At 40.2% G+C, this 12,180-nt stretch overlaps 1 protein-coding gene across 1 annotated transcript in view; it reads right to left on the minus strand.

Annotated features, from left to right (window-relative positions):
* Positions 1–11,643, minus strand: part of EFCAB6 (EF-hand calcium binding domain 6) — a gene marked incomplete at both ends in the record, with an annotated part of 114,063 nt that extends 102,420 nt beyond the window's left edge. The window contains 3 exon segments of the mRNA XM_081999877.1: positions 6,314–6,429; positions 7,372–7,592; positions 11,589–11,643. Of these exon segments, the coding sequence (XP_081856003.1) occupies positions 6,314–6,429; positions 7,372–7,592; positions 11,589–11,643 (392 nt within the window).
* Between the last annotated feature and the right edge of the window lie 537 nt (positions 11,644–12,180).

Raw genomic sequence — 12,180 nt, forward strand, 5'->3', positions numbered from 1 at the left:
GCTGTCCCCCCCGCTTCGGCCAGCACACCCGTGCAGAGACGTAGGCTCGGATTCCCTGCCCTTCACGGCACCCTGCTGGAACAGGCACCGGGGGGAGGAAGGGGCTGGTGGGGAAGCTTTTAGAGGTCTGGTTATGTACCTTAGAGACAAATGGAAGACGTCGATCTGCAAAGATCTATCAATCTAGCATATTACAGGCAGAGAGATACACGCATCAGATTTTGTTTGTTTTGTTAAAAAAGAAAGAAAGAAAATAAATGCCTGGAAAATATTCTTCTCTTGCTATAAACACATCAGTGCTCATTTTCCCTGCATTCTACTTTGGGCCATTTTGTGTAAAATCTTTAATTAAAGTTTTTCTTTGAAATTGTCATCATCAAACCAGAAGAAAGAAAGTAAAAAACGGAAGGACACAGCTGTGCATATATGAAGTGCTATTCAGTACCAAATGAATTGGAACAAAATAAGTATCGTGACTGTTAGTGCTCTTAGTTTTGGCTCTGTATTCTCAGTAGCACAGTCTAACTTGTCACTTTATATTGATTCCATCTGTTTACACTCTGCAGAGTATTGGCTTCCTACAGTGAACATTTCCTATTTACCAGCTGGTAAAGATAGGCCCAAACCAGATAGAAAAGAATTAGACTATTTTCAGATCCTCATAAACATAACATCAAAAATTAATGGGGGAGGGGAGATAACAGTAGGGAGAGTGAGGAAAATATATGGGCCTGATGCTTGTTCATATCCATAGCCCTTTAGAACCCGTTAGCAATTTTTAGAGACCTCGAAATTTGTGTGAGTACACAAAATAGATCAATTTTCTGTCCTTTTTACATTCTGCTTTACATGAACAGCCTTATTGTAAATGTGACTCAATCCCAGTACTTCAGTGATCTTTAAAGAGAAACAGTTGGGGTCTGAACTTAGCTAATACAGTATTCCCGCTCCCACCAGCCAGCTGTGGGTGAAAGACCTCCATATAAAACGAATGTACACATGCACTGCAGAGCCATCTTTGCACTCTGACAAACTGAGTTTTAGTTATTTCTTTCTCATTCTTTCTGGATTCCTTTCATAAGGAGACTACTATTTGGAGGGGCTGACTCACTTCAGAAGAGTCCTTTTACTGTCATTAAACTGTTTCAAGTTGCAAGCTCTTCTTGAACAAGATTTTATTTTTTAACGTTCAGGAACACCGTGTCACTGAAGTTGAGGCTCCTTTCTGTGGTGCCATGTCCTTTTGCAAGTATCACTGAGGAACAAATCCCGGACCTATTTTTGGAGTCCTAGCAGCCAAGTCAATGAAATTGCACTCTATAAAGCAAAAGAAGGCAGATTTGGGCGCTTAGAAGACAAGCTGCCCTTTACTGAACAGGTCTCTCCGGTGCCAGGGCAGTGGCGTGGAGTCAGGGCATCAGCCGGCCGGGAGTACGGAAAAGAAGAGTCTGGGCTTCTGGTATGGTACGAAAGTTCTGGTTCTTGTTACTCACGGCACGAAAAGAAGCGCGTAAGTACCCCAACTATATTGTTGCCTTACTACCCTGAATGCTCACTGAGGCAGCAGAAAAGAGCTCTTTCATGTACTGTCATTTATATTCCCAGACACACATCTGTTCAGCATTTGGCCCTCCTTCCCAGGCTGTTCTTTTCTAAGGAGGCAGCACTGTGCATCCTACACATGGTGGCCATTTTCCTAATTTGCTGTTACTTTTCTTTCTTGATCAATTGGGGTTTTTCCCCTTTTCTTTAAACCTGCTTTTCCCAAGACAGTGGCCTTCAGGTTTGACTGGAAATGATGGAAGGACTCCTATAGTCAAAACTAAACTTAGAGTTTTGCCCTGGCATTTGAAATGCTCAAAATCTTTTCCTAGCTTATCTCTGCTTTACTGAGCAGTAAGAATGACTGCAAAGGCAGTCAAGCTTACTTCCAACAAACACAACAAACATCTTTGGTGTCATAAAAGCCGGCAAGTCGGTCCTGGATCATTAGATTACATGAACTGTCAGCATGGCTAGAGTTTCCACGTGCAGGACAGTGATGAGAAATCCGTCAGGCCTTGGTTCCCTTATGTCTTTTCACTGACTAGAAGATGCTCTGAACTACTTGCTGCTTTTCTTGTCTTGGCCATTACGCGTATTACAATGTCTAAATACAGGTACATGTGGTAGGTGGTCCAAATGTGGTTTTCTGCCTATATAAGGGGAAGATTTTTATTGCGTATTTTCCTGATGACATCAGGGATTTTTTCTTGTGTGTTTGGTTTTGGGGATTTTTTTAAACATGCACATGCAAATTCAAAACCCAATCAGAGTTACGAATATAAATGTATCCTTGACTGATGATGTGCATCCAAATGGAAGCAGAATAAGGTTTGGCTTGGGAATAACCACTGTGGTACATTACAGATAAGTATTTCAGACTATATATGAACTCTTAAGAGTATCTGAATAATTATCTGTGTACATCATGCATTTACATATCTTGCAGTACTTCTTTAACTGAATTGTTCCTGGGTTATATATGTAGCAGTAACCTTGCCTTAAGTTAATGATGTTTTCTGTTAATGTACTAAATTATACGTAACAGCTCTATTTCACAATGCTGTTAAAAAAATAACACAGAACCTTGTAAATTAAGTATACTTCTAATTAGGACTTTGGAGGATATTTTCAATTCATGAATTCTATAATAAGAAGATATTTCAGCAGCTTCTTTTGTGATAGGAAATGCTTAACATGAAAACATAAACGTTACTCTTCAGTTAGCTGCATATAGCCAAATGAATAAAAGCTATGACACTAATAACAACTATACGAAGTTATGATTGATAGGCTTTTCTACAGCGAGAAAAGATTGTCTTGGACACAATCTGTCCTAACAGCCTTGCGATATGTTAATATTTTATTCAGACTAGAGTGAGGATGTATTCAGATGTCCTACTCAGTGGAAGGGAAGCAAATGGTTTGCAAATACTACTGCAACCCTGAGGTGCAATAACAGCTGTGAAATAAGAAAGATTTTATTTCCCCCTCCCAAATTACAGGCCAAGCCCATGCCAAGCACAGCAGGAGGTTGGATTTTCCTTGGAATTTACATCAGGTTATGTTTAATGTATTTCTTCTTCTATGAACAGTCTTATGGTAGAGCCAACAGACTGTCACATAGTGCTCTAGCCAGCATGGAATACTCTTCTGTGTCCTTGTAAATAGTAACTTATTATGCGTGATATGTTTCATTAGGTTAACTAGCAAATGCCCAAATATAATAAAATATGACACTGATAAACAGATTTTCATGACTCAGTTTTTGCAAAAATTAAATAATAAAAATCTAGCTTTCCCATAGTCACACCACCACTTCCTCCTCAATTTAAAAAAGTGTGTTTGCACTGTTCAAATTTGTGTTGAGATTTAAGTAGACTGAGCTCTCAGGTGGCTGGATACTTCTACATAAAAAGAGTAGAAAATGCCTAAAATACAGTTCTTCCGATGTGACAGAATGTTTTATACCAGTCTTGCAAGGGGCTAAACAATTACAGAAATTGTACTGCCATAGAGAATCTAGTTTCTTAAATAAGTCAAGCGTTGTGACTCAAGCCACCAGGATCTAGTAACTAAGAAATAAAATCACAGTGGGACTATGCCAGTCCTACACCAGAGATTTGTTGCAAGACTGCTTGAAAAAGAGTGCTTAGGTTTTTCATGCTAAGAAAGGATTCACAGTGTGGACTGGAGAGACTTTTAAAATACTACTTAGTACTTTAGCATAATTTAAAAAAGCAAAACAACAACAAAAAAACCCCTAAGCATACAAGTATGACCAGATCTTCATGATACAACAGGGCGAAATCCTTTTAAGCATGTTACCAAATTGATATCAGTACATCAAGAGCAACATCTACTTATCTGAAATGAATTACTACCCTAGCATGTGGTTTCTGTTATTACCCTGGTCAACATACTTTCTCCCTGAGCAGGGATTCCAGCTGACTTAATATCATTATTTGGCAACTGTGGCTGTTCAACTTGAAAATAAATATAGTAAAAAAGATTAGATGACCATAAACCACAAGTGCATCACAGTACTGGTGAAGACCACTGTAGGGACATCAATGGGGGAGTTTTGTTTCAGCTTGTGATCAACTACAAATGCAGGAAAGTGGCTCTGTCCTGCCTTCATTGTGGCTGTTCTTCACAGCTCTGCACTGCTCTTGGAGAAAGTCACCACAAATATGGATCCCTGAGCAGAACAGAGATGTGGCAGCCGGTCCTCTACCACCAGTGTGATGACTGTTAGTGTAAAATATTTTTTCTTGAAGGACTTTTTTTGGTTGCCCTAAGGGACACAAAGGGATATTAGCAGCTTGATCTGGCCCTTGGGATGACAGGGTACTCGGGAGTCCCGAGGTCAAGAAAGCTATAGTACTGGTTCTGCCCTCTCCTCTGCTCCCATCAAGTGCTCTTCAGAGAACAACAAGCATGTCTCCTCCCTTTCTTCCCCAGAATGACTCTGAGATGCACTCTTCACCAGTAACTTTTAAAACTCTTTTAAAATTCTTTTAAAAATTAAAAATATATTGTCTTGCTTTTGCCTTCCCCCCCCCCCCGCCCCATCCTATTGACTTGCATCAAGCACCACAGGTGGTCATTTTCAGAGTCAACTACCAGCCAAGTTTACTGTCACTGGTGGGTTCTGCAGGTGCCAAATTCCCCTTTCCACACATCCTTCTCTGGTTTCAGCCTTTACCAACTGCTTCTGAAAAGCCTTGCGCAATTTCATTCGTATCTCTTGTTTTGGGGATGAAGTCCTAGAAGCCCAGCTCTGCCATCATTTCAGCCTCTAAATTGAGTAGAACCGCTCGAGTTTTAAATCGGGAGAGGAGGTAGCGGGGATGATGCCTCCCAGCAAAACCCCCGGGAAGCAGCCCCAGCACTGCCCTCCGGTGGTGCCGTGTCACCGACCGGCGCCCGAGTGCTGCCGCGAACCTGCCGTTAGTTTTTGCTTGCGGACATTGCACCGTCTCAGAGCTGTTCCCGAGCAAACCAGCTGGCCGAAAGACCAGACCGCCTAAGCACCATCCTGACTTGCCACATCTTTGGTGAGTTTAAAAGGAAATCGAGAGTAACGTCGTATATATTCTCCTTGAACACGGGGAGAAAATCCAACCCCCAGAGTACAAAGAGCTTTACCATTTTATTATATTGCGTGTAATAAAGAAAAGATTAACCTTTTATTCCAGGAAAGATCCCTCGTTTGTTATTTAATTAGTTTTCACTAATTAATTAGAATATTTTAAGCTCCCCTGTCTCTCTGGGAGAAAGTGGCTTAGGTCCCTCCCTTTTTCTTCTTTTCTTTTGCTGCTCCTCTTCCTCCTCCTGCTTCCTTTCAAAGTCCTAATCCCATTTTTGTATCCTCAGTATTACACTCCCTCATTCTCTCTTTGTCTGAGAGTTTTCTTAACTTTGCACTTGCTGGGAAAAAAGTTGGACTGGAATTTACAGAATATTTTTTGAGGCAACTCTTTATTGAAGGCCAGATCATACAAGCCCACAGGACAAACTGAAGGAAAAGGAATTTCCCTGCAGATCCCCTTGCAGAATTTCACCCTTTATATTTCACTGGGGGCGGGGAGTGGTGCAGTGTGAAAGATATTTATTGCTCCTCTAAGAAAGCCACTGTGAGAGCACAGGTTTGAGGGGTTTTATTATTTTTATGTGGAGTATGGCTCTACTTTCCATTTTACTTCATTGAAGGTAAAATCCAAACGTAGTCCCAGTTCATACACAGCTGGTATCTTCTCACCTTTATTGTTGAAAAATTACTTGCACTGGAAAGGAAGGCGGATGTGAGTTATTTACTCTTAAAGGTTTGAATCGTGAAACATTGTAACTTCCCCCATTGCCAGGTCCCTTGGCTTAGCTTCTATGTTTCACTTAAAGACATGTCAAGCTGAATGGCATGTTTTCAAATCCCTATTAAGCTGAATCAGTCATAATTTCTTTCATACACAACGACGCTCATTGATTATTTATAGAACAGACTGATTAGTCCTAAAGGTTCGTATTTTTCTGGTAGCGGCGCAGTGGCTTAGCAGACCATTCCCTTCCCTTTGGCAATCAGGTAACATTCCTATGGCAACTATGCCAATTACACATACAGAAAAAGCCATTTTAGAAAAAAGTGTATCACATCTCTATGTCACTAGAAGCTCACATTAGCAGCTAGATTCTGCCTTGAGAGCTAGACAACTCACAAGTGATTTATGACTACAATTTAGGAGCAATTTGACTGCATATACGGAACACTTACCTTTTGAGTATGCTGGTACTTCTGGCAATTTTAGTGAATTTTGACAGGAAATCAAGATATGGCACAGTAACTTTGCCAATATTTGGGATCTGTATTTCACTATACATGGGTGAGTCCTACAGCGATATCAGATTTTTTAAGTACTTCATTACATTACTCATTCTTTTCTGAAAAAGCAAAAATAAATTTATCTTATAATTTTGCTTTTGTGTATTATGCATTACTGCTTCTCAGCAACTTGTCTAGAATTAAGCAGAGTATATTCATTCTCATCAGCCTCACTGATGCATCCTTCTCTTGTTCCAAAAGGCTATTAATGTGTTTCAGGTCTATAAGTGTCCCCCTAATGACAATTTATTATTAGCAAAGAATTTAACATTAATCTTAGCTGAAATGGGCTGATTAGTTTAAAATGCAAATGTAATAGATCAGTTCACCCAAATTAAACAAACAAGAGTCAAATACATTAGAGAAAAATTATATATACAGAACTTAGTCACCTATACCTTCAGGATAGAAATTTAAATGTACAATAATGCTGGTGCAGATTGTGCATCAGAATCCTCCTCTATTTTTGATAAGCATCAGTCGTGACATCATATAAACACCCAATGTTCTTTCAAGTCCAATCTGACGATGGCTTATAAGGTAGTAAATACCAAAAGTGAGCAGAGAAACCCGCTGCGCAGACAAAAAACAGCTGGTCTCTGACTCAGAGATCACAACCTAATCTATACATATTCATAACACTGCATGTATATGACTTTAAGCTGTGAAGTTTTTTTCTAAAAATCAAAAAATCTGCTAGCAAATTGCAACTCTTCCAAATAGTGAGACACAGTACACAGACAAAATCCTCATATAAACATACCAATCATCAAATTTAGCTCACATTACTTCTGCAAGTTTTCTATGACTTTCACTTGAACAGAAGATTTTGACCATGTGTAGCATCTTTTTGATAATATTGCTCTGGAACCTGCTCCCATTGAAATTTTGCTCTTGACATAAATAAGAACAACCTCTAAATGACTATAAACAGCAATGACGTAGCATACCTCTGCCAGCACGGCATCAAATTCAGCTTCTGTTAGATGGAAGAAAAAGGTTTCAAACACTCTCCTGAATTCACCCTTTGTGACTGTCAGGGTCTGACCAACATCAAGCATCTGAAATGCTTTTTTCAGTTCATCTTTTTTTTCAGCTGTCTTTTGAAGTAAGATCTGCCCAATGTCCCAGGAAAATAATGTGGGATCTGGGACAGAGCTCACAGACGTAGCTGTGAAATACATTAAGCAGTCATTATTTACTCCTAAGTCTGGAAAAATCACATATTTTTTCTGAAAATTCAAGACAAATCAATTAATTTGTAGAAATATATAAGTAAATCAGTTATTCTTTGTCCACTGTTTTGAAAGCAATAAATAACCAAACACAATTCTAAATATTTAAAGAAAAGATTCCAGGGCTTCTCTTTCTGCTACTACAGCCAAAACAGTAAGTTGGAATACACACTTCACTTTTTAAAGTTAAAAACCAATAAATAAAGTTACAGTGCATAGATGTGTTCCATGACAGCAGCCCTCCCACTTCCAACTACAGAGAGGATCTCTTTGTCCTGTAAAATTTAGAGACTTTATTCAGTTATTGAGCTTTGGATAGAGATACCAACGTAGTAGTGGGGTCAACATTCATTGTCTGTGTATGGAGTCTATGGCTGGCAAGTATTTTAGCACATGCCAGCGCCTTTCGCTAAAAATACAGCCAGTAATGGAGGGTGGAAGTACCTGACAGTGCAATACAGTGTACAGGGGCACCTTATATTACTTAAGACACCTCTGGCTCTCATTAGACTTGAATAAGAACTAAACAAGGACCAAAAGATTTGGCTTGATGTTTATTTTGGATTCATCATGAGCCAAATTCAGCCACAGCTAAGAGCTTTTAATTACCTTCTACTTGAATCAAAGGAGGTTTTGCAAACAAACCTGAACACTGGGGCTAGTTCATAGGCATTTAAGTTTTTTCCAAACTTTAATCTAGGACCTGCTCTTGCAAACAAAATGCAACTTTCTTCAGAAGCAGCTTTGTTTACAAAAAGCAAGATGGCACAATACAGCTTTTTGTTATTTACAGCTTTGCTGCAGTTTTATGAGAGCCAAATTTTTTCTTATGCTTATCCCTTCTTTACAATGAAAGTATATGATCACGGATGCCTTGCACATTTCATTTCAACTTTGAGCCATTCCAACAAAAGAAAGCATTCAAATTCACAGCTGGATACAGCTTCGGTGAAATCAATAGAGCTGTCACAGCTTGCTCCTACAGTGAATCTGACCCTAAATCTAAAACTACATAGCAAGGAGAGGAGGAAAAGTGACACGAACCATGATGAAGGAAGCCTCACATGATAATAATTAAAAATTACTTGCAAGAGGAATGTCCACATTGGGATTAACAGCAAATTCATACTTGATTGGAACAAACTATAAATCTTACTGCTGCAGAAAATGAGCTTTCTGTGGTAAGTGTATAGTCATTTTCAAATGAGTTCCCAAAGGATAAGATGTATATCAAATCTGGTAATGTGTTATAATTGGAAACAGTGATCTTGTAGTGACTTCCAGAACAGAAGTGAGACAGTGGTCCAAAGAAGGCATCCCTCTCAAGTTCCAATGGGCTTCAGAGAATGGAAGAAAATAAAGACCCCATTTCCTCACATACAAGCAGAAGGAACAAGAATTGGGTAAGAAGGGCCACGGCTCCCTCTTCCACCCTCTCTCCATCAGTAGAACTAGATTTATTTTGTTCATGTCCACAAGATCCAGCAAACATGGTCTGTGACAGTCGGCTTCTCTCAAAGTAGTGAGGGAAATGTGCCCCAAACCCTAAATAGCACAAGGGCTCCTTGGCCACTGCAACTTGCTACATTGAAAGGCACCACTGAAGCCCAAGCAAACAACAGGACAGAAAGGACTGAGAGGATGATGCCACCTACAAGTTACACAGTGCTTGTCCTCTGAGGAAGAAAAGGATTTTGATTTAAAGTCCCAAGACACTGAATACTTAGACTTCAGTACAAACCTGCAGCTGATTTAATTGAGTGCTGCCTGCTGACACACAATGATGCTCTGCTTTGTGTAGAGTGAGGTCCTGGGGTAAATGTGATGCCTTGAGAGGGGAGGTGCAAGGCACTGGGGTCTTCTGCAGTTGTCACTCTGGCCATGGTCTCCCCTGGGTCTAAAAGAGGATTACGAGAATGCACCAGAACATAGGACATGAAAAGCAGCAGTGTGGCTGGCAACAGCAACAAGAGAGACAAAAACTGATTTCTTGACACGAGATCTAATTTGCTGACAAAAATATAGATTGAGAAAGTTCCCGCTGACTAGCAGTGACCAGATAAGAGGCGTTCCCAATTTCTGTGGTTGTGCTGGATACCATCCCCTATGTAAGCACTTTCAGATATGCAGTTTAGAGTAGAGGACTAGAGTGGCAGACTAACTCCTTTACCAAATAAGAGAGAATTAACTCTAGAAATGTTTTTGGCCATTATCTTGAAGGCTATGCACATTAAAGTACTCTAAAAATCTTTAAAAATGCAACCTTTTAGTTAAGAAAGCCTGCTATTTTATTAAGCAGTACAGTTGCTTAGATGTTTATTTAGACTTTCAGGCTTTTACAAGAGGAAAAAAGCATCTACCAGACATCAGCTCATTACACTAATTACTCTGTTTTATGAAGAGCTATTATTAATTTTCCGCACCAGGAAATCTGAGACAAACTATACTGTAAGTATAAATGGGAGAGCTAACTGGGAAAGTAACAATCAGACAGAGATAGTATTGCATGGCACATGCAACAGTTTCGTAAGCGTGGCTCACTGGTGACCCGCTAGGCAATGTTAAATGGTCTGCATCTGCTCTGCGCAGCCGTACAGCTCAAATGGTGCCTGCGACTGCAAACACCGATACGTGAGCTCCCAGTCGGAATGCTGAGAGCTGACGATGCTCTACCGAGCAAAACTTCGGGAGATGCCACGCTGGGGCTTATTAAGGCATGATGAGGCATTTGTCTTTGCCATGAGGAATGTGTTTTGAGTGCTAATAAAACAAGAGTATCCAGGTGATGGCGCTATCACTCAACCTTTTCCATGCCATTTTACCATCATTAGTTATAAAAATATCTTCAAATATTGGCAGTCTTATGCACTGGATCACAGAGTAATTCTATTGATACTTATGTAGTTAACCCAATCCGACACTTCAAAGGAAATATTTTTAAAGGCCCCAATTCCTCTGTTACAAACGTAATTCAAAATTAGACTTTTGGTTTCTCCCCAAACTGAGTAGCAGTCAGAGAGCCTGCTATATTTCCTCTTCCCTCTGATATGTGCCAATCAATTGCACCTTGCTCCTGCCATTTAATTACCACAGTACAGAAAGCAAATGTTAGCACAGGGAATTCTCTAAGTTCTGTAGCCCTCTGAAGGTCCAGCATGCTATGTACAAATGACAAAAGCCATATAAGGAGGCTCAGTCAGTTCTCTGTAAAGGCAGATGAGAAGTAAAAACAAAGCAGACATTGCACAGCCAAGTGAAAAACAGTGGGACAAGAGCAAGACTTACTAATCCTCTAGCAAAAATGCAGCACTTAATACAGGTAGAAAAGGCCTTCTGCCCCCCTCCCCCAATCCAAAATGAGTAAACAAACAAAACCACCACAGTTCTAACGCTTCAGTTTTCATTACCTAGCTTTGGACTACTAGGGAGAATGAGAGGGGGAAAAAAAAAAAAAGGAATGGAAAGGAAAACATCAACTTTCTGACAACTTAAGCAATCTTATCTTCACATTATCAAACAGAAGTTAAGTAGATCTGAGTAGACCATCCCTACTGCTTAACATGCAGCAAATTAAGCAGTCCCTGGGCACTGCATCTTCATCCTCTGTACACTCAAATTGTTAGAATAATCTCTGATTGGGTTTTGACCCAAGCTTGGCTCAAGCAGCTTCTTGGGTACGTTTTGGGAGTTACCTTGGTCAGGAACCATTCCCAATGGGTAGTTTGCATGCAGCCATCCTGTTTCAAAAGGTGAGGAGAGTTTAACAGTCTGGACATGGACTATTCCATGCCAGTTCACCTCAGTGCCAAGAAACAGTCACAAGCACGCTTGATTTACTAGCATAGCCCATCTACAGCAGTAACCCCTTGCAGATATCCTAGCTCTGTAGCCATCCATTAAAAGAAATTAGCCTCCAAGCATTCTTTATTCACCATTCAGGTGGAAAACAACCTTTTCTTCTTCATCTGATACATGGCTAAGCGCCATCATTACTACAGTCACTTGGCTGATACACTTGCAGTGGCACCCATGCAAGTTTGGCTCCCTAGAAACCGTAAACAGGGAGGATCCATTTCTCAGAGACCAAGAGCTCAAATAAACAGGTTCTGGCTGCAAGATCTACCCCATCATAAATATGGGCAGACAATAAGTGTATTTGAAGCAAACGCAAGCCGATTCTGCTGTTGCCTCCTCAGGCATCACCAAGCTCTATCTCAGGTACTGGGCGTTTGATACTAAAGAGGCTGTGCCAGCTATTTGTACCATGCCCAAGCCAGAGGGAAATTCATGGACCTTTCAATGCTACTCTGCCCTTTTTACAGGTTCAGCAGACATATTTAAATCAATTTGTTAGCAAAAGGACTGTTCAAACAGCTAAGACAGCAACAGCTATGTGGCTCAGTAACTAGGCTACAAGAAGAATATGGCAAGTAGAAGCACATCCTGCTGCTGAAGCCATTAGCAAAGCTTTCTTTGACTTCAGAAAGTCAGGATGAAGCTTTCAACTACTCTTGTAAAAACCAA

Source organism: Phaethon aethereus, assembly GCF_964289735.1.
Source record: "Phaethon aethereus genome assembly, chromosome: 1".
Lineage (NCBI taxonomy): Eukaryota > Metazoa > Chordata > Aves > Phaethontiformes > Phaethontidae > Phaethon > Phaethon aethereus.